This window comes from Pristiophorus japonicus, chromosome 19, assembly GCF_044704955.1.
Source record: "Pristiophorus japonicus isolate sPriJap1 chromosome 19, sPriJap1.hap1, whole genome shotgun sequence".
Taxonomy (NCBI): Eukaryota; Metazoa; Chordata; class Chondrichthyes; family Pristiophoridae; genus Pristiophorus; species Pristiophorus japonicus.
Window position 1 is genome coordinate 95,391,724 of NC_091995.1, and position 27,271 is coordinate 95,418,994.

At 52.1% G+C, this 27,271-nt stretch overlaps 1 protein-coding gene across 1 annotated transcript in view; it reads left to right on the forward strand.

Moving 5' to 3' along the window:
* The window catches only part of LOC139230545 (voltage-dependent T-type calcium channel subunit alpha-1I-like), a 240,618-nt gene that overhangs the window by 19,468 nt on the left and 193,879 nt on the right, over positions 1–27,271 (forward strand). Inside the window, exon 3 of the mRNA XM_070862381.1 lies at positions 8,461–8,558. Within this exon, the coding sequence (XP_070718482.1) occupies positions 8,461–8,558 (98 nt within the window). The remainder of the gene's footprint in view (positions 1–8,460; positions 8,559–27,271) is intronic.

Genomic DNA, 27,271 nt, shown 5'->3' on the forward strand with positions numbered 1-27,271 from the left:
GAGCGAGCAGCTCTACTTGGCAGGCAAACTGTACAATTTCTGACTCGCGATGATCACTATTAACGGTGTGTGCCAAAAGTGGAGAACTGTTCCGATCCCCCAATATTGAGACCACTTACAGGGCTTGACAGGGTAGATGCAGGGAGGATGTTTCCCCCCGGGCTGGGGAGTCTAGAACCAGGGGTCACAGTCTCAGGATAAGGGGTCGGCCATTTAGGACTGAGATGAGGAGAAACTTCTTCACTCAGGGGGTGGCGAATCTTTGGAATTCTCTGCCCCAGAGGGATGTGGAGGCTCAGTCTTTGAGTGTATTGAAGGCTGAGATCGATAGATTTTTGGACTCTCGGGGAATCGAGGGACATGGAGATCGGGCGGGAAAGTGGAGTTGAGGTAGAAGATCAGCCATGATCTCATTGAATGGCGGAGCAGGCTCGAGGGGCCGAATGGCCGACTCCTGCTCCTAATTCTTATGTTCTTATTTCTGTCACCTAGTGTTGGGCTCCCCCACAAGTGGAAACATCTTGTCGTTGAGCATATTCAGCAACAACAACAACTTATATTTATATAGCGCCTTTAAAGTAGTGAGACGTCGCAAGGCGCTTCACAGGAGTATTATGAGATAAAAAATTTGACACCGAGCCGCATAAGTAGAAATTAGCGCACGTGATTGGTCAAAGAGGTCGGTTTTAAGGAGCGTCTTGAAGGAGGAGAGAGAGGTAGAGAGGCGGAGAGGTTTAGGGAGGGAGTTCCAGAGCTTGGGGCCCAGGCAACAGAAGGCACGGCCACCGATGGTGGAGCGATTATAATCAGGGATGCTCAAGAGGGCAGAATTAGAGGAGCGCAGACATCTCGGGGGAGCTGTGGGGCTGGAGAGATTACAGGGATATTCAAGACAGAGATCGATAGATTTTTGGATATTAAAGAAATCGAGGGATATGGGGAGCGGGCGGGAAAGTGGAGCTGAGTCCATGATCAGATCAGCCATGATCTCATTGAATGGCGGAGCAGGCTCGAAGGGCCGAATGGCCGACTCCTGCTCCTATTTCTTACGTTTTTACCGGTAAATGACCCAAAAAAAACCACGATTCATATTGCGAACAGGCGATCCCTTGAAATGTTGTTCAGCGTTGGTCTGATGAAGCGGCTGAGAATAAGGTCTAATGAGGCAGTGTCACACGACCCTGATTAATTCCTTCACCCGTCAGCCATTTATAACAGAGATCTGCATATTGCATGTTAACGACTTGAACCACAACTTGCCACTGAGCACGGATGTAAATTGAGCCCTCCAGGGACCAGGGCGGCGGGGAACCAGAGAAAACAAGACGGCTATCTTGCCGAGGGGATGGGATTTGCAATTTGTCTGCGCTTCCTCCAGCCCCATTAATCTCGCTGAAAATAACTATGTTCAGTGAGATAGAGAATAAGCCTTGTTAATTACTGCTCTAATACCAGCCTGCTCGTGAATTCCTCTCGCCTGGGTGGGCTCAGCGAGGTGCGGACCCACACTGTACACCCATTAGGGTCAGCTCATACATAGAAACATAGAAAACAGGTGCAGGAGTAGGCCATTCGGCCCTTCGAGCCTGCACCACCATTCAATATGATCATGGCTGATCATGCAACTTCAGTACCCCTTTCCTACTTTCTCTCCATACCCCCTGATCCCTTTAGCCATAAAGGCCACATCTAACTCCCTTTTGAATATATCTAACAAACTGGCCTCAACAACTTTCTGCGGTAGAGAATTCCACAGGTTCACAATTCTCTGAGTGAAGAAGTTTCTCCTCATCTCGGTCCTAAATGGCTTGCCCCCTATCCTTCGACTGTGACCCCTGGTTCTGGACTTCCTCAACATCGGGAACATTCTTCCTGCATCTAACCTGTCCAATCCCGTCAGAATTTTATATGTTTCGATGAGATCCCCTCTCATTCTTCTAAATTCCAGTGAATATAAGCCTGGTCGATCCAGTCTTTTTTCATATGTCAGTCCTGCCATCCCGGGAATCAGTCTGGTAAACCTTCGCTGCACTCCCTCAATAGCAAGAACGTCCTTCCTCAGATTAGGAGACCAAAGCTGAACACAATATTCAAGGTGTGGTCTCACCAAGGCCCTGTACAACTGCAGTAAGACCTCCTTGCTCCTATACTCAAATCCCCTCGATATGAAGGCCAGCATGCCATTTGCCTTCTTCACTGCCTGCTGTACCTGCATGCTAACCTTCAATGACTGATGTACCATGTCACCCAGGTTTCGTTACACCTCCCCTTTTACTGATCTGTCACCATTCAGATAATAATCTGCCTTCCTGTTTTTGCCCCCAAAGTGGATAACCTCACATTTATCCACATTATACTGCATCTGCCATGCATTTGCCCACTCACCTAACCTGTCCAAGTCACCCTGCAACCTCTTAGCATCCTCCTCACAGCTCACACCGCCACCCAGCTTAGTGTCATCTGAAAACTTGGAGATATTACACTCAATTCCTTTGTCTAAATCATTAATGGATATTGTAAATAGCTGGGGTCCCAGCACTGAGCCCTGCGGCACCCCACTAATCACTGCCTGCCATTCTGAAAAGGACCCGTTTATTCCCACTTTTTGCTTCCTGTCTGCCAACCAGTTCTCTATCCATGTCAATACATTACCCCCAATACCATGTGCCTTAATTTTGCATACTAATCTCTTGTGTGGGACCTTGTCAAAAGCCTTTTGAAAGTCCAAATACACCACATCCACTGGTTCTCCCTCAACCACTCTCCTAGCTACATCTTCAAAAAATTCTAGAAGATTTGTCAAGCATTATTTCCCTTTCATAAATCCATGCTGACTTGGACCGATCCTGTCACTGCTTTTCAAATGCGCTGCTATTACATCTTTAATAATTGATTCCAACATTTTCCCCACTACCGATGTCAGGCTAACCGATCTAAAATTCCGTTTTCTCTCTCCTTTTTTAAAAAGTGGTGTTACATTAGCTACCCTCCAATCCATAAGAACTGAACCAGAGTCTATGGAATGTTGGAAAATTACTACCAATGCATCCACTATTTCGAGGGCCACTTCCTTAAGTACTCTGGGATGCAGACTATCAGACCCTGGGGATTTATCGGCCTTCAATCCCTTCAATTTCCCTAACACCATTTCCTGACTAATAAGGATTTCCCTCAGTTCCCCCTTCTCGCTAGACCCTCGGTCCCCTAGTATTTTTTGGAGGTTATTCGTGTCTTCCTTAGTGAAGACAGACCAAAGTATTTGTTCAATTGGTCTGCCATTTCCTTGTTCCCCATTATGAATTCACCTGATTCTGTCTGCAAGGGACCTACATTAATCTTCACTAATCTTTTTCTCTTCATATATCTGTAGAAGCTTTTGCAGTCAGTTTTTATGTTCCCTGCAAGGTTACTCTCATACTCTATTTTCCCCCTCCTAATTAAACCCCTAGTCCTCCTCTGCTGAATTTTAAATTTATCCCATACCTCACGTTTGCTGCTTTTTCTGACCAATTTACATAGAAACATAGAAAATAGATGCAGGAGTAGGCCATTCAGCCCTTCTAGCCTGCACCGCCATTCAATGAGTTCATGGCTGAACATGCAACTTCAGTACCCCCTTCCTGCTTTCTTGCCATACCCCTTGATCCCCCTAGTAGTAAGGACTTCATCTAACTCCCTTTTGAATACATTTAGTGAATTGGCCTCAACTACTTTCTGTGGTAGAGAATTCCACAGGTTCACCACTCTCTGTGTGAAGAAGTTTCTCCTCATCTCGGTCCTAAATGGCTTACCCCTTATCCTTAGACTGTGACCCTTGGTTCTGGACTTCCCCAACATTGGGAACATTCTTCCTGCATCTAACCTGTCTAAACCCGTCAGAATTTTAAACTTTTCTATGAGATCCCCTCTCATTCTTCTGAACTCCAGTGAATACAAGCCCAGTTGATCCAGTCTTTCTTGATAGGTCAGTCCCACCATCCCGGGAATCAGTCTGGTGAATCTTCGCTGCACTCCCTCAATAGCAAGAATGTCCTTCCTCAAGTTAGGAGACCAAAACTGTACACAATACTCCAGTTGTGGCCTCACCAAGGCCCTATACAACTGTAGCAACACCTCCCTGCCCCTGTACTCAAATCCCCTCGCTATGAAGGCCAACATGCCATTTGCCTTCCTAACCGCCTGCTGTACCTGCATGCCAACCTTCAATGACTGATGTACGATGACACCCAGGTCTCGTTGCACCTCCCCTTTTCCTAATCTGTCACCATTCAGATAATAGTCTGTCTCTCTGTTTTTACCACCAAAGTGGATAACCTCACATTTATCCACATTATACTTCATTTGCCCACTTACCTAACCTATCCAAGACACTCTGCAGCCTCATAGCATCCTCCTCGCAGCTCACACTGCCACCCAACTTAGTGTCATCTGCAAATTTGGAGAGACCACATTTAATCCCCTCGTCTAAATCATTAATGTACAATGTAAACAGCTGGGGCCCCAGCACAGAACCTTGCGGTACCCCACTAGTCACTGCCTGCCATTTTGAAAAGTACCCATTTACTCCTACTCTTTGCTTCCTGTCTGACAACCAGTTCTCAATCCATGTCAGCACACTACCCCCAATCCCATGTGCTTTGACTTTGCACATTAATCTCCTGTGTGGGACCTTGTCGAAAGCCTTCTGAAAGTCCAAATATACCACATCAACTGGTTCTCCCTTGTCCACTTTACTGGAAACATCCTCAAAAAATTCCAGAAGATTTGTCAAGCATGATTTCCCTTTCACAAATCCATGCTGACTTGGACCTATCATGTCACCTTTTTCCAAATGCGCTGCTATTTCATCCTTAATAATTGATTCCATCATTTTACCCACTACTGAGGTCAGGCTGACCGGTCTATAATTCCCTGTTTTCTCTCTCCCTCCTTTTTTAAAAAGTGGAGTTACATTGGCTACCCTCCACTCGATAGGAACTGATCCAGAGTCAATGGAATGTTGGAAAATGACTGTCAATGCATCCGCTATTTCCAAGGCCACCTCCTTAAGTACTCTGGGATGCAGTCCATCAGGCCCTGGGGATTTACCGGCCTTCAATCCCATCAATTTCCCCAACACCATTTCCCGACTAATAAGGATTTCCCTCAGTTCCTCCTCCTTACTAGACCCTCTGACCCCTTTTATATCCGGAAGGTTGTTTGTGTCCTCCTTAGTGAATACCGAACCAAAGCACTTGTTCAATTGGTCTGCCATTTCTTTGTTCCCCGTTATGACTTCCCCTGATTCTGACTGAAGGGGACCTACGTTTGTCTTTACTAACCTTTTTCTCTTTACATACCTATATAAACTTTTGCAATCTGCCTTAATGTTCCCTGCAAGCTTCTTCTCGTACTCCATTTTCCCTGCCCTGATCAAAACCTTTGTCCTCTTCTGCTGAGTTCTAAATTTATATGCGTCTTCCTTGGATTTAACACTTTCCCTAATTTCCCTTGTTAGCCACGGTTGAGCCACCTTCCCTTTTTTATTCTTACGCCACACAGGGATGTACAATTGTTGTAGTTCATCCATGTGATATTTAAATGTCTGCCATTGCCTATCCATCGTCAACCCTTTAAGTATCATTCTCCAGTCTATCCCAGCCAATTCACGTCTCATGCCGTCGAAGTTTCCTTTCTTTAAGTTCAGGACCCTAGTCTCTGAATTAATTGTGTCACTCTCCATCTTAATGAAGAATTCTACCATATTATGGTCACTCTTCCCCAAGCATGACCAGATTGCTAATTAATCCTCTCTCGTTACACAAGACCCAGTTCTAGGATGGCCTGCTCTCTCGTTGGTTCCTCGACATATTGGTCTAGAAAACCATCTCTAATACACTCCAGGAAATCCCCCTCCACCGTATTGCTACCAGTTTGGTTAGCCCAATCTATATGTAGATTAAAGTCACCCATGATAACTGCTGTACCCTTATTGCACGCATCCATAATTTCCTGTTTGATGCCATCCCGAACCTCACTACTACTGTTTGGAGGTCTGTACACAACTCCCACTAATGTTTTCTGCCCTTTGGTGTTTCGCAGCTCTACATATAGATTCCACATCAGCCACGCTAATGTCCTTCCTTACTATTGCGTTAATCTCCTCTTTAACCAGCAATGCTACCCCACCTCCTTTTCCTTCCTGTCTGTCCTTCCTGAATATTGAATACCCCTGGATGTTGAGTTCCCAGCCTCAGTTACCTGGGAGCCATGTCTCCGTAATTCCAATTACATCATATCCATCAACAGCTATCTATGCAGTTAATTAAATCATCTTATTATGAATGTTCCTCGCATTGAGACACAGAGCCTTCAGGCTTGTTTTTTTTAACACTCTTTGTCCTTTTAGAATTATGTTGTAATGTGGCTCTTTTTGATTTTTTCCCTTGATTTCTCTAACCCTCCACTCTTGCTTTTCTCCTTCCTATCTTTTGCTTCTGCCCCCTTTTTGTTTTCCTCTGTCTCCCTGCATTGGTTCCCATCCCCCTGCCATATTGGTTTAACCCCTCCCCAACAGCACTAGCAAACACACCCCCTAGGACATTGGTTCTGGTCCTGCCCAGGTGCAGAGCGTCCGGTTTGTACTGGTCCCACCTCCCCCAGAACCGGTTCCAATGTCCCAGGAATTTGAATCCCTCCCCCTTGCACCATTCCTCAAGCCACGTATTTAGCTGAGCTATCCTGTTCCTACTCTGACTAGCACGTGGCACTGGTAGCAATCCTGAGATTTACTACCTTTTGAGGTCCTACTTTTTAATTAAACTCCTAGCTCCCTAAATTCAGCTTGTAGGACCTCATCCCGTTTTTTTACCTATATCATTGGTACCTATATGTTCTGACGGGGAGAGGGGTTTTGAGGGTGATCTGCTGGAACGTTGAAGTTTATTCGAGGCGAATTGACAAGTGTTGATCCGGGATTCGCATGGAGACCCAAATTTTATTTTAAATTAGGAAGTTGGGAATAAGAACATAAGAACATAAGAAATTGGAGCAGGAATAGGCCATACAGCCCCTCGAGCCTGCTCCGCCATTTAATAAGATCATGACTGATCCGATCATGGACGCAGCTCCACTTCCCCGCCCGCTCCCCATAACCCCTTATCCCCTTATCGGTTAAGAAACTGTCTATTTCTGTCTTAAATTTATTCAATGTCCCGGCTTCCACAGCTCTCTGAGGCAGTGAATTCCACAGATTTACAACCCTCTGAGAGAAGAAATTCCTCCTCATCTCAGTTTTAAATGGGCGGCCCCTTATTCTGAGACTATGCCCCCTAGTTCTAGATTCCCCCACGAGGGGAAACATCCTCTCTGCATCTACCCTGTCCAGCCCCCTCAGAATCTTATTTGTTTCAATAAGATCACCTCTCATTCTTCTAAACCCCAATGTGTACAGGCCCAACCTACTCAACCAATCTTCATAAGCCAACCCCTTCATCTCCAGCATCAACCGAGTGAACCTTCTCTGAACAGCCTCCAATGCAATGTGTATCCTTCCTTAAATACGGGGAGCAAAACTGCACGCAGTACTCCAGGTGTGTGATAGAGACCCTCACCACATTTCATCATCAGCATCATCATAGGCTGTCCCTCGGAGTCGAGGATGACTTGTTTCCCACACTAACACCAGTTCTCGGGTGACTGATGAGTCCAATGCGGGACCTACAGTCTCTGTCACAGGCGGTGTCTGGGGCAGACGGTGGTTGGAGGGGCGGGTGGGTGGGTTGCCGTGCGCTCCTTCCGCCAAATGCGCTTGGGTCTCCGTGTGTCTCGGGTGAAGAGACTCGAGGTGTTCGGCGCCTTCCCGGATTATTCTCTTCCATTTTGAGCGATCTTGCGCCAGGGATTCCCAGGTGTCGGTGGGGATGGTGAACTTCTTCAAGGAGGCCACATTTAACAAGTACCTGGATGTGCCCCTTGAAGTGCCGTAACCTACAGGGCTACGGACCCAGAGCTGGAAAGTGGGATTGGGCCGGGTAACCCTTGGTCGGCCGGCACGGACACGATGGGCCGAATGGCCTCCTTCCGTGCTGTAAATGTCTCTGATTCTAGGTGTGATGAAGGGGAACCACTCTTTATACAGAATCTGCTGCAAGGTTACAAAGAGAAAGACAGACTTGCATTTATATAGCGCCGTTCACGACCACCGGACGTCCCAAAGCGCTTTAAAGCCAATGAAGTACTTTTGGAGTGTAGTCACTGTTGTAATGTGGGAAACGCGGCAATCAATTTGCGCACAGCAAGCTCCCACACACAGCAATGTGATAATGACCCAGATAATCTGTTATTGTTCTGTTGACTGAGGGATAAATATTGGCCCCAGGACACCGGGGATAACTCCCCTGCTCATTTTTCTCTGGGCAAGTCCCCAGTTTGCATTTGCTGATAACTGGGCCTTATTCACTCTCTCTCTCTCTCTCACAGGATGGTGGAGTATTCGTTGAACCTGCAGAATGTCAGCCTCTCCGCGATCCGCACTGTTCGCGTCCTGCGGCCGCTGAAAGCCATCAACCGCGTTCCCAGTAAGTGTCTCACCCCCACCTCCGTAACATCGCCCGTCTCCGCCCCCTGCCTCAGCTCACCTGCCGCTGAAACCCTCAACCGTGCCTTTGTTACCTCCAGACTTGACTATTCCAACGCACTCCTGGCTGGCCTCCCTCATTCTAAACTAGAGGTGATCCAAAACTCGGCTACCCGTGTTCTAATTCACACCGAGTCCCACTCACCCATCACCCCCTGTGCTCGCTGCCCCGTGTCCTAACTCGCACCTAGTCCTGCTCGCCCATCACCCCCTGTGCTCGCTGCCCCGTGTCCTAACTCGCACCTAGTCCTGCTCACCCATCACCTCCTGTGCTCACTGACCTACATTGGCTCCCAGTCCAGCAATGCCTCGATTTCGAAATTTCTCATTTTGGTGTTCAAATGCCTCCGTGGCCCTTGCCCCTCCCTATCTCTGTAACCTCCTCCTCCCCCAAAATCGCTGCGCTCCTCCAATTCTGCCCTCTTGCGCATCCCCCGAATTCCATCGCTCCACCATCGGTGGCCGTGCCTTCTGTTGCCTGGGCCCCAAGCTCTGGAACTCCCTCCCTAAACCTCTCTGCCTCTCTACCTCACTCTCCTCCTTCAAGATGCTCCTTAAAAACTTTTGGTCAGGCTGCCCTAATATCTCCTAATGTGGCTTGGTGTCAAATCGTTATCTGATAATCGCTCCGGTGAAGCGCCTTGAGATGTTTTACTACGTTAAAGGTGCTGTATAAATACAAGTTGTTGTTGTATTAGATATTGTGTTGTAGACATGGAGAGTGCATTGTAACATCGCATATCTTACAGAAGGGTGCCTTGTGCAGCAGTCAAGTCAGTGCAGAAGGGATCATAAATTCAGGTTGAATTGAGTGCCAAAATCAAATAGATGAGAATTATTTTTGATCATACGAATGGTATTGGCTACAGCGAGCTTGGGTGGACAGCAGAAGCCATTGTCCCAACAACTCATAGGTTCCCAGTCGCGGTGCAGCCGACTGCTCTGATTGGCTGGCTCTGATTGGCTGGGCTTCACGGGCTGACTATTAGGCCGTTTCCAAGGCAACCCTCTGGGTAGAGCTTGTGAAGGACGGAGGTGTATAACGAGTAGAGAAGTCTCAGAAGGCTGCCTTTTAAAATAGTCCATCAACAACACCATGCAAATAACAGAAGATTGGAAAGTTTCTGTGGAAGCTTGGGAAATGTCAGTTTTTGGGAGAATTCCAGGAAAACTGTCTTATTGGGGTCATAAGAACGTAAGGAATAGGAGCAGGAGTCGGCCATACGGCCCCTCGAGCCTGCTCCGCCATTCAATAAGATCATGGCTGATCTGATCTTGGCCTCAACTCCACTTCCCCGCCCGCTCCCCATAACCCTCGTTCAAAAATCTGTCTATCTCCACCTTGAATATATTCAATGACCCAGCCTCCACAGCTCTCTGGGGCAGAAAATTCCACAGATTTACAACCCTCCGAGAGAAGAAATTCCTCCTCTTCTCAGTTTTAAATGGGCTGCCCCTTATTCTGAAACTATGCCCCCCCAGTTCTAGATCCTCCCACGAGGGGAAACATCCTCTCTGCATCGTTGTGAAATGGGGTAATGACAACCACTTTTGCAGCTCTCCCCATTTTTATTTCCATTGAAGTTTGCAACAAAAAAAATGACATCCTTATCATGGTCCGCAACGCACACGCTATTTGCTCCCGGTCCGAGCTCTTATTGTCCGAGTGTCCCCTGCCCTCATTTGGTGTGGTTGTCTGGAATTAATCGGAACAGCCCAAATCACAGGGGGGTGGGAAATCGGACCCCCCTTCTCACCGTCCGTCCCAGTTAGTCTGCCCGCTCAGGGGGGCGTTACACCGTGTGACACGCAATGTATTATTCTGCTGCCGAGGTGAAGCCGTGCCTCTTTTAGGGCCACGTTTGTGTGCGGACAGTCAGAGTTCAATTGCCTCTTGATGCAGCAAGTTTGTCGGCTGAACAAATTGGTGTGAATTTGAAGCTGTGATTCGGCAGGAAATTCTCGGCTTTCTTTGATTGGTGAAGTCAATCAGAGAGTGGAGACATTCTGATTCCTGCGATAACCAGTTATTTTCTGTTGTTGGCTGAGGTGCCCTTAATAATGTAAATGATTCATCTTTCTTTAAGGGTTTGCTTTGAAGTGCAATTTGCATGTAGACACCACGAGTCTTGTGCTCGGAGAACTATTTTTATCCTTGTGTAGATAGACATGTCATTTAATATTTGGAGCCCGGTAAACAGTGTTAATTTACTTTTCAAATGCTGATTAAGAGAAGGTTTCCAAAACAGACATATTTATGCACTTAACCCCAATCAGGAGCAACCCTTCATGGAAAAACATATCTACCCTGAATTGGCTTTGCACAAGACCGCTGAATAATCCCCCCCTCCCCCGCCCCGATGTGACACCGATTTCAACATGGAGACTGTTGTTCAGTTAAAATAAAGCCCAATTTCATGGCTGCACCAGTCTCTGATCAACAGATCATCTTGCTTAGTTGTTAAGTGTGAGTGAGTCGCCCAAGTGCTGGGCACTGTGGAACCCTGGGAAGGAGAAATCACGTCATGGACATTCTACTCAACTGTTATAAACCGAGTACATTGGAACTGACGACAGGGAATCCCCAGGCCCAGGAGCGCTCACAGCCGAACACCTCGATCTCTTCGCCGGGAGCACGTGGAAACCAACGCAAACAGCGGAAGGAGCACAGGGGGAAAGAGACAACAGGTGGGGGGGTGGGGGGAAGAGAGAGACGGGGTGGGGGGGGGAGAGAGAGAGCAAGAGATGGGGGGACGGGGAGAGAGAGAGCAAGAGACGGGGGGGGGGGAGAGAGAATGTGAGACGAGGGAGAGAGAGAGAGAGTGTGAGACAGGGGAGAGAGAACGAGACGGTGGGGGTGGGGGGTAGAGAGAGAAAGAGCGAGACGGGGGTGGGGAGAGAGCGAAAGAGCGAGACGGGGGGGTGGGGGGAGAGAGAAAGAGCGAGATGGGGGGGGGGAGAGAGAAAGAGCGAGATGGGGGGGGGAGAGAGAAAGAGCGAGACGGGGGGGGAGAGAGAAAGAGCGAGACGGGGGGGGGGGATAGAGAAAGAGCGAGATGGGGGGGGGAGAGAGAAAGAGCGAGATGGGGGGGAGAGAGAAAGAGCGAGACGGGGGGGGGGAGAGAAAGAGCGAGACGGGGGGGGGAGAGAGAAAGAGCGAGACGGGGGGGAGAGAAAAAGAGCGAGATGGGGGGGGAGAGAGAAAGAGCGAGATGGGGGGGGAGAGAGAAAGAGCGAGATGGGGGGGAGAGAGAAAGAGCGAGACGGGGGGCGGGGAGAGAGAAAGAGCGAGACGGGGGGGGGGAGAGAGAAAGAGCGAGACGGGGGGGAGAGAGAAAGAGCGAGACGGGGGGGGGAGAGAGAAAGAGCGAGATGGGGGGGGAGAGAGAAAGAGCGAGATGGGGGGGGAGAGAGAAAGAGCGAGATGGGGGGGAGAGAGAAAGAGCGAGACGGGGGGCGGGGAGAGAGAAAGAGCGAGACGGGGGTGCGGGAGAGAGAAAGAGCGAGACGGGGGGGGGGGGAGAGAGAAAGAGCGAGACGGGGGGGGGGGGAGAGAGAAAGAGCGAGACGGGGGGGGAGAGAGAGAAAGAGCGAGACGGGGGGGGAGAGAGAAAGAGCGAGATGGGGGGGAGAGAGAAAGAGCGAGACGGGGGGGGAGAGAGAAAGAGCGAGACGGGGGGGGGGGAGAGAGAAAGAGCGAGACGGGGGGGGGAGAGAGAAAGAGCGAGACGGGGATGGGGAGAGAGCGAAAGAGCGAGACGGGGGGGTGGGGGGAGGGAGAAAGAGCGAGATGGGGGGGAGAGAGAAAGAGCGAGACGGGGGGGAGAGAGAAAGAGCGAGACGGGGGGGAGAGAGAAAGAGCGAGACGGGGGGGGGAGAGAGAAAGAGCGAGATGGGGGGGAGAGAGAGAAAGAGCGAGACGGGGGGGGGGGGGGAGAGAAAGAGCGAGACGGGGGGGGAGAGAGAAAGAGCGAGACGGGGGGGAGAGAGAAAGAGCGAGACGGGGGGGGGGGAGAGAGAAAGAGCGAGATGGGGGGGAGAGAGAAAGAGCGAGACGGGGGGGGGAGAGAAAGAGCGAGATGGGGGGGAGAGAGAGAAAGAGCGAGACGGGGGGGAGAGAGAAAGAGCGAGACGGGGGGGGGGGAGAGAGAAAGAGCGAGACGGGGGGGGAGAGAGAAAGAGCGAGACGGGGGGGGGGGGGAGAGAGAAAGAGCGAGATGGGGGGGAGAGAGAAAGAGCGAGACGGGGGGGGGAGAGAGAAAGAGCGAGATGGGGGGGAGAGAGAAAGAGCGAGACGGGGGGGGGGAGAGAGAAAGAGCGAGACGGGGGGGGGGAGAGAGAAAGAGCGAGACGGGGGGGGGGAGAGAGAAAGAGCGAGACGGGGGGGGAGAGAGAAAGAGCGAGATGGGGGGGAGAGAGAAAGAGCGAGACGGGGGGGAGAGAGAGAAAGAGCGAGACGGGGGGGGGGGGAGAGAGAAAGAGCGAGACGGGGGGGGAGAGAGAGAAAGAGCGAGATGGGGGGGGATAGAGAAAGAGCGAGACGGGGGGGGGGGCGGAGAGAGAAAGAGCGAGACGGGGGGGAGAGAGAGAAAGAGCGAGACGGGGGGGGGGAGAGAGAAAGAGCGAGACGGGGAGGGGGGAGAGAGAAAGAGCGAGACGGGGGGGATAGAGAAAGAGCGAGACGGGGGGGGGAGAGAAAGAGCGAGACGGGGGGGGGGGAGAGAGAGAAAGAGCGAGACGGGGGGGGGGGGGAGAGAGAGAAAGAGTGAGACGGGGGGGGAGAGAGAAAGAGCGAGACGGTGGGGAGACAGAGAGAGAGCGCGTGTGAGACAGGGGAGAGAGAGAGTGAGAAAGGGGGAGAGAGGTAGAGAGCGAGACGGGGGTGAGAGAGTGAGGGAGACATGGGGAGAGAGAGAGAGAGCGAGAGGGAGACAGGGGAGAGAGCGAGAAGGAGGAGGGAGACGGGGGTAGGAGAGAGAGGGAAACGTGGTGGGGGGTGGGGGGGGAGAGAGTGAGGGAGACGGGGGGGGGAGGGGCAGTGGAGGGAGAGAGAGAGAGAAAGAGAGAGACGGGGAGTGAGTACACGGGCATAGCTGCTTTGCTCCAATGGGAGAGTGTCGGGTCCATTGGAATCCTACAAAGGAGGAAAAAAGAAAGACTTGCATTTCGATAGCACCTTTCCCAACCTCAGGACGTCCCAAAGCGCTTTCCAGCCAAGTTCCGTCCGTACGGGCCCACTGGAGGGTTTACGCCCGCGCACGGTGCCCTGAACGCTCACCCCTGGAGCCATGCCCGGGGTCAGCGGGCGAGGAGGGGGGGGAAGGGATTTGCGCTGCGTTGCACCCTGGCGATGATGCCATCGGTGTGCGCGCCTACTCCTTTTCACCCCGCGGGAGCCCGACGATGGCAGCTCCCCCCCCTCCCCCCACTCTCCGGCGACCCAGTGCGGCACGGAAGTTAGTGCCCAGAACCGGGACGCTCCACGTACAATCGCTAATCAGGAATAGCGGTTCCTGCACGCTACCTGAAGTGATAATATCAGATTTAATGACTGACGCTGTCGGAACCATTGGACCGATCTGCTCACGGGCGACAGGAGCTCATCCTGTCACGTTAACCAGTTCGGGCCCCCACTAATGTCCCACCAGATTAACTCACATGATACAAACCATGGGCCTTTTATCAAATGTCCCCTGAGCAAATGGCTGTGGGTATCATCATGTCTTCTCGGCCTGTCCACCCTGTTAAAAGAAAGCATTTATATAGCGCCTTTCACGACCACCTAACGCCCCAAAGCACTTTACAGCCAATGAAGTACTTTTGGAGTGTAGTCACTGTTGTAATGTGGGAAACGCAGCAGCCAATTTGCGCACAGCAAGCTCCCACACACAGCAATGTGATAATGACCCAGATCATCTGTTGTTATGTGGATTGAAGGATAAATTTTGGCCCCAGGCCGCCAGGGATAACTCCCCTGCTCTTCTTCAAAATAGTGCCGTGGGATCTTTTACATCCACCTGAGAGAGCAGACGGGGCCTCGGTTTAACGTCTCATCCGAAAGTCAGCACCTTAGTCAGTACAGCATTCCCTCAGTACTGCCCCTCCGACAGTGCGGCGCTCCCTCGGTACTGCCCCTCCGACAGTGCGGCGCTTCCTCAGTACTGCCCCTCCCACAGTGCGCCGCTCCCTCAGTACTCCCCCTCCGACAGTGCGGCGCTCCCTCAGTACTCCCCCTCCGACAGTGCGGCGCTCCCTCAGCACTGCCCCTCCGACAGTGCGGCGCTCCCTCAGTACTGCCCCTCCGACAGTGCGGCGTTCCCTCAGTACTCCCCCTCCGACAGTGCGGCGCTCCCTCAGCACTGCCCCTCCGACAGTGCGGTGCTCCCTCAGCACTGCCCCTCCGACAGTGCGGTGCTCCCTCAGCACTGCCCCTCCGACAGTGCGGCGCTCCCTCAGTACTGCCCCTCCGACAGTGCGGCGTTCCCTCAGCACTGCCCCTCCGACAGTGCGGTGCTCCCTCAGCACTGCCCCTCCGACAGTGCGGCGCTCCCTCAGTACTGCACCTCCGACAGTGCGGCGCTCCCTCAGTACTGCCCCTCCGACAGTGCGGCGCTCCCTCAGTACTGCCCCTCCGACAGTGCGGCGCTCCCTCAGTACTGCCCCTCCGACAGTGCGGCGCTCCCTCAGCACTGCCCCTCCGACAGTGCGGTGCTCCCTCAGCACTGACTGGTAGTGTCAGCCTAGATTTTTTTGTGCTCAGGTCCCTGGAGTGGGACTTGAACCCACGACCTTCTGATCCAGAGGCCAGAGTGCTGCCCACTGAGATCCAATACGTCCATTTAAATGATGAACAGAGTGATCTGTATTAATTGTCTGTCTGCTAATGTCAGCTGTGGGTCAGTGGGCCGCACACTCCCCTTGGAGTCAGAAAATCCTGGCCTGTCTCCGCCCTTTTTCAGCTCATCCGCTTCTGAAGCCCTCATCCATGCCTTTGTTACCTCCACATTTGACGATTCCAACACACTCCTGGTTGGCCTCCCACATTCTACCCTACATAAACTAGAGGTGATCCAAAACTCGGCTACCCGTGTCCTAACTCGCACCAAGTCCCGCTCAGCCATCACCCCCTGTGCTCGCTGCCCCGTGTCCTAACTCGCACCGAGTCCTGCTCACCCATCACCCCCTGTGCTCACTGCCCCGTGTCCTAACTCGCACCAAGTCCCGCTCAGCCATCACCCCCTGTGCTCGCTGCCCCGTGTCCTAACTCGCACCAAGTCCCGCTCACCCATCACCCCCTGTGCTCGCTGCCCCGTGTCATAACTCGCACCAAGTCCTGCTCACCCACCACCTCCTGTGCTCGCTGCCCCGTGTCCTAACTCGCACCAAGTCCCGCTCACCCATCACCCCCTGTGCTCGCTGCCCCGTGTCCTAACTCGCACCAAGTCCCGCTCACCCACCACCTCCTGTGCTCGCTGCCCCGTGTCCTAACTCGCACCAAGTCCCACTCACCCATCACCTCCTGTGCTCGCTGCCCCGTGTCCTAACTCGCACCGAGTCCCGCTCACCCACCACCTCCTGTGCTCGCTGCCCCGTGTCCTAACTCGCGCCAAGTCCCACTCACCCATCACCCCCTGTGCTCGCTGCCCCGTGTCCTAACTCGCACCAAGCTCCGCTCACCCATCACCCCCTGTGCTCGCTGCCCCGTGTCCTAACTCGCACCAAGCTCCGCTCACCCATCACCTCCTGTGCTCGCTGCCCCGTGTCCTAACTCGCACCAAGTCCCGCTCACCCATCACGCCCTGTGCTCGCTGCCCCATGTCCTAACTTGCACCAAGCCCCGCTCACCCATCACCCCTGTGCTCGCTGACCTACATTGGCTTCTGGTTAAGCAACGCCTCGATTTCAAAATTCTCATCCTTGTTTACAAATCCCTCAATGGCCCTCGCCCCTCCCTATCTCTGTAATCTCCTCCAGCCCCACAAACCCCCCGAGATGTCTGCGCTCCTCTAATTCTGCCCTCCTGAGCATCCCTGATTATAATCGCACCACCATTGGTGGCCGTGCCTTCTGTTGCCTGGGCCCCAAGCTCTGGAACTCCCTCCCTAAACCTCTCCGCCTCTCTTTCCTCCTGCTAGACACTCCTTAAAACCGACCTCTTTGATCAAGCTCCTGCGCTAATTTCTCCTTTTGTGGCTCTCTGTCAAAATATTTGTCTTATAACACTCCCGTGAAGCACCTTGGTATGTTTTGCTAGTTTAAAGGCGCTATATAAATACAAGTTGTTGTTGTTGTTCAAGTCCCACTCCAGGGACGTGAGCACAAAAACCCAGGCTGACACTCCCAGTGCAGTACTGGGGGAGTGCCGCATTGTCGGAGGGGCAGTACTGGGGGAGTGCCACACTGTCGGAGGGGCAGTGCTGAGGGAGCGCTGCACTGTCGGAGGGGCAGTGCTGAGGGAGTGCCGCACTGTCGGAGGGGCAGTGCTGAGGGAGCGCCGCACTGTCAGAGGGGCAGTAATGAGGGAGCGCCACACTGTCAGAGGGGCAGTACTGAGGGAGCGTTGCACTGTCGGAGGGGCAGTTCTGAGGGAGCGTTGCACTGTCGGAGGACCGTCTTTCGAACAGATTAACTGTCCGCTGATTTTGGCTCACCGTGGGATTTTGATGTGCACAAAATGGCTGCCCATTTGACAACAGTCGCTGTATTTCAGAGTGGATAATTGTGAAGTGTTTCGGGATGTGCGCGGGCAATGGGTCTAAATTTCTATTCCATTAAATTTTCATGCGTCTATAATCATTATCATTATCTGCCACACGCCAGACAGATTATAAGTGTTCATTTCATCGCTTTTAAATTGGCACCATGATCAGACTCTCCTTCACACAGCAGCGGCAGTCGCTGCTACAGGAATTCACTGATTTATTCTGTAATGACTCCATCACTAAACAGCTGAAAAACCTCATCACGCGACGCAGCACAGCTCCAGCATCTGGGGATCCTGTTCCTGTCCCCTCGGGGCCTGCGTTAATTGTGCGGCTGAGGGATGAGGGCAGTAATGCGACGTAATCGCGAATGAATCCCGTTACAGTTACACAAGCCACGCGAGCACAGGGAAATGTGCCCTCTGACCAGTATAAACATCGGGATGTCTGCGATCCTCGATCCTCCCGTCTCAGCCGTTGATAAATCACGGGTTAGAAAGAAGAAAGACTTGCATTTCTATAGCGCCTTTCACGACCACCCGCCTCTCAAAGCGCTTTACAGCCAATGAAGTACTTTTAGAGTGTTGTCACTGTTGTAATGTGGCAGCCAATTTGTGCACAGCAAGCTCCCACACACAGCAATGTGATAATGACCAGATAATCTGTTTTAGTGATGTTGGTTGAGGGATAAATATTGGCCCCAGGACACCGGGGAGAAGTCCCCTGCTCTTCTTCAAAATAGTGGTCACAGGATCTTTAACTGAGAGGGCAGACGGGGCCTCGGTTTAATGTCTCATCTGAAAGACGGCTCCTCCGACAGTGCGTCTCTCCCTCAGTACTGCCCCTCTGACAGTGCGGTGCTCCCTCAGCACTGTCCCTCTGACAGTGCGGCACTCCCTCAGCACTGCCCCTCCGACAGTGCGGCACTCCCTCAGCACTGCCCCTCCGACAGTGCGGCGCTCCCTCAGTACCGCCACTCCGACAGTGCGGCGCTCCCTCTGTACTGCCCCTCCGACAGTGCGGCGCTCCCTCAGTGCTGCCCCTCCGACAGTGCGGCGCTCCCTCAGCACTGCCCCTCCGACAGTGCGGTGCTCCCTCAGTACTGCCCCTCCAACAGTGCGGCACTCCCTCAACACTGGCCCCTCTGACAGTGCAGCACTCCCTCAGTGCTGCCCCTCCGACAGTGCGGCACTCCCTCAGTACTGCACTGGGAGTGTCAGCCTAGATTTCTGTGCTCGAGTCCCTGGAGTGGGACTTGAACCCACAACCCGCTGACTCGGAGGCGAGTGTGCTGCCCACTGAGCCACGACTGACACTGCGGTATTGATTCCAATTCTGGGCACCGCACGTTGGTAAGGATGTCGAAGAGTTGGAGAGGTTACAGAGAAACAGAGAGACAGACTATTATCTGAATGGTGACAGATTAGGAAAAGGGCAGGTGCAAAGAGACCTGGGTGTCATGGTACATCAGTCATTGAAGGTTGGCATGCAGGTACAGCAGGCGGTTAAGAAAGCAAATGGCATGTTGGCCTTCATAGCGAGGGGATTTGAGTACAGGGGCAGGGAGGTGTTGCTACAATTGTACAGGGCCTTGGTGAGGCCACACCTGGAGTATTGTGTACAGTTTTGGTCTCCTAACTTGAGGAAGGACATTCTTGCTATTGAGGGAGTGCAGCGAAGGTTCACCAGACTGATTCCCGGGATGGTGGGACTGACCTATCAAGAAAGACTGGATCAACTGGGCTTGTATTCACTGGAGTTCAGAAGAATGAGAGGGGACCTCATAGAAATGTTTAAAATTCTGACGGGGTTAGACAGGTTAGATGCAGGAAGAATGTTCCCAATGTTGGGGAAGTCCAGAACCAGGGGACACAGTCTAAGGATAAGGGGTAAGCCATTTAGGACCGAGATGAGGAGGAATTTCTTCACCCAGAGAGTGGTGAACCTGTGGAATTCTCTACCACAGAAAGTTGTTGAGGCCAATTCACTAAATATATTCAAAAAGGAGTTAGATGAAGTCCTTACTACTAGGGGAATCAAGGGGTATGGCGAGAAAGCAGGAATGGGGTACTGAAGTTGCATGTTCAGCCATGAACTCACTGAATGGCGGTGCAGGCTAGAAGGGCCGAATGGCCTACTCCTGCACCTATTTTCTATGTTTCTATGTTTCTATGTTACGGAGGAGATTTACCAGAATGGCAGGATGAGGGAGTTTGGTGATGTTGCGAGTCTGGAGAGTCTGGGATTAGTCTCCTTGGAGCAGAGAAGGTTACCATGAGATTTAATAGAAGCGTTCAAAATGATGAGGGGTTGTGATCGAGTCAGTAGAATCATAGAATGGAATCCTACAGCACAGAAGCAGACCATTCGGCCTATCGGGGCTGTGCCAGCTCTCTGATAGAGCGATTCAATAAGTAATTCGGACTAAGTGGACAGCTCTTTCAAAGAACCGGCACAGTCAATCATAGAAACATAGAAAATAGGTACAGGAGCAGGCCATTCGGCCCTTCGAACCTGCACCACCATTCAATAAGATCATGGCTGATCATGCAACTTCAGTAGCCCATTATTATTTGTGGGATAGAATGATAGCAATTTATGGCACAGAAGGGGGCCATTCAGCCCATCATGTCTGTGCCGGGATCTTGCTATGCCAATGGAAGAACGATCACTCGTGGTCCCAGCAGTTGATTGGTGCAAGGAGATGTCTCTGAGACATGTGGTATGCCTTGATGTATCACAGACATGACTTGCTGCAACGTTAGAGCATGCACCATGTTGTCCACAGGTATAAACCGTCACATACCTTCCTGCCGAGACGTGTCAGTTGCAATGAGCAAATACTGTGCTGAAGCCTTGAGCACCATGCCTCCGGGACCTTGTTAACCTACATTATACCAGCACAGCTCTCGCTTTCTGTGCACTCTGCCATGTTGTAACAGCTGACTGCTTAACGTCCTTGTCTTCACTGTCGAATCTGCGTCCTAGAACGGTGACAGCGCGGAAGGAGGCCATTCAGCCCCTCGAGCCCGTCCGCTAGTCCCACTCCCCTCCGTGCGTTACGGGCGAGCGGGCAATGTCACGGAGCGTCTCGGCACGTTATCTCGCCTGCCTTTTTCAAATCTGTCTCTCTTCAGAATACACGAGCAGGAGTAGGCCATTCGGCCCCTCGAACCTGTCCCGCCATTCGGTCCATCGAACCTGTCCTGCCTTTTCCTCTCCCTATCTCCGCACATAAGAGGATCATAGAATCATAGAACGGTTACAGCACGGAAGGCCATTGAACCCGTCCCAACTTTCAGCTAGTCCCCCTCCCCCGCGCTTTCCTCGTAGCCCTGCAATTGTTTTCCTTGAGTTACTGATCCGACTCCCTTTTGAGAGCCACGATTGAGTCTGCCTCCACCACCCTCTCAGGCAGCGCATCCCAGATCCTAACCACTCGCTGCGTAAAAACATTTTTTCTTCTGTCGCCTTTGGTTCTTCTGCCAATCGCCTTAAATCTGTGTCCTCTGGTTCTCGACCCTTCCACCAATGGGAACAGTTTCTCTCTATCTACCCTGTCCAGACCCCTCAGGGGCAAAACTGAGGGAGTGCCGCACTGTCGGAGGGGCAGTACTGAGGGAGTGCCGCACTGTCGGAGGGGCAGTACTGAGGGAGTGCCGCACTGTTGGAGGGGCAGTGCTGAGGGAGCACCGCACTGTCGGAGGGGCAGTACTGAGGGAGCGCCGCACTGTCGGAGGGGCGGTACTGAGGGAGCGCTGCACTGTTGGAGGGGCGGTACTGAGGGAGCGCTGCACTGTTGGAGGGGCGGTACTGAGGGAGTGCTGCACTGTCAGAGGGGCATTGCTGAGGGAGCGCAGTACTGTCGGAGGGGCATTGCTGAGGGAGCGCAGTACTGTCGGAGGGGCAGTGCTGAGGGAGCGCCGCACTGTCGGAGGGGCGGTACTGAGGGAGTGCCACACTGTCGAAGGAGCAGTGCTGAGGGAGCGCCGCAGTGTCGGAGGGGCAGTGCTGAGGGAGTGCAGTACTGTCGGAGGAGTGGTACTAAGGGAGTGCTGCACTGTCAGAGAGGCAGTCCTGAGGGAGCGCCGCACTGTCGGAGGGGCAGTACTGAGGGAGTGCCGCACTGTCGGAGGGGCATTGCTGAGGGAGCGCAGTACTGTCGGAGGGGCGGTGCTGAGGGAGTGCCGCACTGTCGGAGGGGCAGTGCTGAGGGAGTGCAGTACTGTCGGAGGAGTGGTACTAAGGGAGTGCTGCACTGTCAGAGAGGCAGTCCTGAGGGAGCGCCGCACTGTCGGAGGGGCAGTACTGAGGGAGTGCCGCACTGTCGGAGGGGCGGTGCTGAGGGAGTGCCGCACTGTCGGAGCGGCAGTGCTGAGGGAGTGCAGTACTGTCGGAGGAGTGGTACTAAGGGAGTGCTGCACTGTCAGAGAGGCAGTCCTGAGGGAGCGCCGCACTGTCGGATGGGCATTACTGAGGGAGCACGCAGTACTGAGGGAGGGCCGCTCTGCCAGAGGTGCCGTCCTTTGGCTGAGACATTAAAAGATCCCATGGCACTATTTTGAGGAAGAGCAGGGGCGTTCTCCTTGGTGTACTGGGGCCAATATTTATCCCTCAACCAACATAACAAAAAAAACAGATTATCTGGGTCATTATCATATTGCTGTGTGTGGGAGCTTGCTGTGCGCAAATTGGCTGCTGGGTTTCCCATATTACAACAGTGACTACACTCCAAAAAGTACTTCATTGGCTGTAAAGCGCTTTGAGATGTCCGGTGGGCATGAAAAGCATTGTATAAATGCAAGTCTTTCTTTCCTGGAAGTTTTATTTCGATAGTACCCGCTGTCCAAGGTGCTGAACTTGTGCTATACGGGCGACTCCCACATGGTGGCGCCAATTTGCTGTTCCCCTGCAACTGCATTATGGGTGGATTGCCCAACAGAACTCATCGATAATGGACCCAATACTCTAAGTCCTTGTTTCCTACTTTTGTTTTCCATCCAGTCCTCAGCGTAGTGTGTATCCCTGCCTACTGATGGATCTTGTTAATTCCATTAATTTTTTTATTCGTTCCTGGTGAACCGCCTTCTTGAACCGCTGCAGTCCGTGTGGTGAAGGTGCTCCCACACAGTGCTGTTAGGGAGGGAGTTCCAGGGTTGTGACCCAGCGACGATGTCTTGTCTGCAGCCTTTGACACGGGTGACCACTCCATCCTCCTCCAACACCTCTCCACCATCGTCCAGCTGGGTGGGACTGCACTCGCCTGGTTCCATTCTTATCCATCTAATCGTAGCCAGAGAATCATCTGCAACGGCTTCTCTTCCCGCCCCCGTATCGTGTCCCCCAAGGATCTATCCTTGGCCCCCTCCTATTTCCCATCCACACGCTGCCCCTCGGTGACATCATCCGGAAATACAGCGTCAGTTTCCACATGTACGCTGATGATACCCAGCTCTACCTCACCCCCCCACTTCTCTCGACCCCTCCACGGTCTCTAAATTGTCAGACTGCTTGTCCCACATCCAGTTCTGGATGAGCAGAAATTTTCTCCAATTGAATATTGGGAAGACCGAAGCCATTGTTTTCGGTCCCCGCCACAAACTCCGTTCCCCAGCCACCGACCCCATCCCTCTCTCCAACTCCTGCCTGAGGCTGAACCAGACTGTTCACAACCTTGGTGTCATATTTGACTCTGAAATGAGCTTTCGACCACATTCCCGAAGCATAACTAAGACCGCCTATTTCTACCTCTGTAACATCGCCCGTCTCCACCCCCTTGCCTCAGCTCATCTGCTGCTGAAGCCCTCATCCATGCCTTTGTTACCTCTAGACTTGATTATACCAATGCACTCCTGGCTGGCCTCCCACATACTACTCTACGTAAACTAGAGGTGATCCAAAACTAGGCTGGTCGTGTCCTAACTCGCACCGAGTCCCGCTCACCCATCACCCCCTGTGCTCGCCGCCCCGTGTCCTAACTCGCACCAAGTCCCGCTCACCCATCACCCCCTGTGCTCGCCGCCCCGTGTCCTAACTCTCACCAAGTCCCGCTCACCCATCATCCTCTGTGCTCGCTGACCCGTGTCCTAACTCTCACCAAGTCCCGCTCACCCATCACCCCCTGTGCTCACTGCCCCGTGTCCTAACTCGCACCGAGTCCCACTCACCCATCACCCCCTGTGCTCGCTGACCTACATTGGCTCCCGATTAAGCAACGCCTCAATTTCAAAATTCCCATCCTTATTTTCAAATCCCTCCATGGCCCTCGCCCCTCCCTATCTCTGTAATCTCCTCCAGCCCCACAACCCCCTGAGATGTCTGCGCTCCTCTAATTCTGCCCTCCTGAACATCCCTGATTATAATCGCTCCACCATCGGTGGCCGTGCCTTCTGTTGCCTGGGCCCCAAGCTCTGGAACTCCCTCCCTAAACCTCTCCGCCTCTCTACCTCTCTTTCCTCCTTCAAGACGCTCCTTAAAACTGAACTCTTTGACCAAGCTCTGCCCCAATATCTCCTTATGTGGCTCGGTGTCAAATTTCATGTCTCATAATATTCCTGTGACGTTTCACTACATTAAAGGCGCTATATAAATACACGTTGTTGTATCCACCCTTGCGAATTAACTGCATCAATCAGATCACCCCTCAATCTTTTAAACTCAAGTCAACTGAAGCCAAATTTGTGCAGCCTGTCCTTGTAATCTAACCCTCTAAACCTTGAGTAGAACGTATCGCCAATAAACTGTCTGTCTCCTTTACATCCGCAGTTGCAACATCATCCTCGGGAGAGCAATACGATCTTCCCTTCTACCCGAGGTTACAAATCATGATCCAATTGATCTAACAGTAAACAGCTGGATGGGAGACTCCCTGTATCCCAGGGCCATCAGTTGATGGAGTGTAGTTATGAGGAGATGACTTACGAATTATCGGGAAGGGCTGAACAGCAGGTGGCTCTTTTCTTTCGAAAAGAGAAGGCTAAAGGGCGTCTCGTTGGAGGTGTTTAAGATTATGATCGGGTCGATGTGCAGAATATGTTTCCACTGGTCGATGAAGGGGGAGGTGGATTCCAAAACATATAGGTGCCATAAATATTAAAAATATTTATAAATAATAAATCCATTGGGGAATTCAGGAGAAACTTCTTTCCCCAGGGAGCGGTGAGAATGTGGAACTCGCTGCCACAGGGAGGGGTTGAGGTGAATAGTATCGATGTATTTAAGGGGAGGCTGGATAAACACATGAGGGAGAAAGGAATAGAAGGAGATGGTGATGGGGTGAGATGGAGAGGGGTGGGAGGGGGCTGGTGTGGGGCATAAACCCCGGCACGGAGTGGTGGGGCATAAACCCCGGCACGGAGCGGTGGGGCATAAACCCCGGCACGGAGCGGTGGGACATAAACCCCGGCATGGAGCGGTGGGACATAAACCCTGGCATGGAGCGGTGGGACATAAGCCCCGGCATGGAGCGGTGGGACATAAACCCCGGCATGGAGCGGTGGGACATAAACCCCGGCATGGAGCGGTGGGACATAAACCCCGGCATGGAGCGGTGGGACATAAACCTCGGCACGGAGCGGTGGGACATAAACCTCGGCACGGAGCGGTGGGGCCCAATGAGAACTATGAAATTATCCACTTTGGGAGGGGAAATAGAAAAACAGAGTATTTTTTAAATGGTGAGAGATTGGGAAATGTTGGTGTTCAGAGGGACCTGGGGGTCCTTGTACACCAATCACTGAAAGTTAACAAGCAGTACAGTAAGTGATTAAAGCAAATGGTATGTTGGCCTTTATTACAAGAGGATTTGAGTATAAGAGTAAAGACGTCTTACTGCAATTATACAGGGCCCTGGTGAGACCACAGCTGGAGTATTGTGCACAGTTCTGGTCTCCTTACCTAAGGAAGGAAATACTTGCCACAGAGGGAGTGCAACGAAGGTTCACCAGACTGATTCCTGGGATGGGGGGATTGTCCTATGAGGAGAGATTGAGCAGACTAGGCCGATATTCTCTAGAGTTTAGAAGAATGAGAGGTGATCTCATTGAAACATTCTTACAGGGCTTGACAGGGTAGATGCAGGGAGGGTGTTTCCCCCGGGCTGGGGAGTCTAGAACCAGGGGTCACAGTCTCAGGATAAGGGGTCGGCCATTTAGGACTGAGATGAGGAGGAATTTCTTCACTCAGGGTGGTGAATCTTTGGAATTCTCTGCCCCAGAGGACTGTGGAGGCTCAGTCGTTGAGTATATTCAAGGCTGAGATCGATAGATTTTTGGTTATTAAGGAATATGGGGACAGTGCAGGAAAGTGGAGTTGAGGTCGAAGATCAGCCATGATCTCATTGAATGGCGGAGCAGGCTCGAGGGGCCGAATGGCCGACTCCTGCTCCTATTTCTTATGTTTTTGTGAACAGCCTGTTTATATGCTGTCAATTTTATGTAATTCTATGTAATGCCAGTTTCAAATTCCCACCCAAACTGTAAGTGACATGAGCCCAGTCCATAAGCTCCCAGGTATCATTGGCAAAAAGAATCAGAAAGATACAATTAACTTTCAAACAGATAATCCAGAAGGTTCAAACCACCACATTCTAAACTTGAGAAAAAGTTTGTTGGCTCCAAGTTATCTTAACAAATAAATCCTGAAGCCCCCCACCCCACCACCCCCTCCCCTTCTACCATCTGCAACGTTAAAGCGATGTGACACTAATATGCAGGAACCACAGGGCCCCTTACAGCCTGTCGGGGATTCTGAGACACAATGTCCCACAATTTAAGCCCACGATCCAATATGGCAGGGCAGCAGGGGGCTGCTTTACTGCCGGAGGCAGGGGGCTGCAAAGTCTGGCCGATGGAGTGCGATGCGGAAGCGCTCCATGCGCGCACTCCAATATGGCGGGCCAGCGTGGGTCCTTTTGCCCGGCGGGGCGCTCTGAGCCACGGCGCTCAGTCTACAATGTGAAGCCATCGTCATTGAACACTCCAATGTGACAGACTGGCAGCCGTCCGTCACTCGAGCCGCACGCGCGCGCGCTCCGCAAAACATACCGGGGTCCAACTGAAGTTCAAAGACAAGAACGATGAACGGCCGCTTCTGTACACGGCAAGTCTTCCTCGATTTCCTATGATGACACGGAGGGTGTCTTGACTGAGAGAATATGTCGACTTTGCTGGCAAGCCTATTATGTGACATTTTATCAAATGCCCCCTCAGCAACCCCCTATGTTACCTCATCAAAAAACTCAATCAAGTTAGTTAACCATGATTTGCCTTTAACAAATCCATGCTGGCTTTCCTTAATTAATCCACCCCTGTCCAAGTGACTGTTACCATTGTCCCGGATTATCGTTTCTAAAAGCTTCCCCATTACCGAGGTTCAACTGATTGCCCTGCAGTTGCTGGGTTTATCCTTACACCCTATTTTGAACAAGTGTGTAACATTTGCAATTCTCCAGTCCTTTGGCACCACCAGGTAAAGGAGGATTGGGAGATTACAGCCAGTACCTCCGCAATTTCCACCTTTATTTCCCTCAGCATCCCAGGAAAAACTTTTTTACGCAGCGGGTAGCTAGGATCTGGAATGCACTGCCTGAGAGCGTGGTGGAGGCAATCGTGGCTTTCAAAAGGGAGTTGGATAAGTACCTGAAGGAAAAAAGTTTTGCCGGGCTACGGGGAAAGGGCGAGTGAGTGGGACGGGCTGAGGTGCTCTTGCAGAGAGCTGGTACGGGCTCGACGGGCCGAATGGCCTCCTTCTGTGCTGTAACATAGAAACATAGAAAATAGGTGCAGGAGTAGGCCATTCGGCCCTTCGAGCCTGCACCGCCATTCAATAAGATCATGGCTGATCATTCCCTTGGTACCCCTTTCCTGCTTTCTCTCCATACCCCTTGATCCCTTTAGCCATAAGGGCCAGATTTAACTCCCTCTTGAATATATCCAATGAACTGGCATCAACA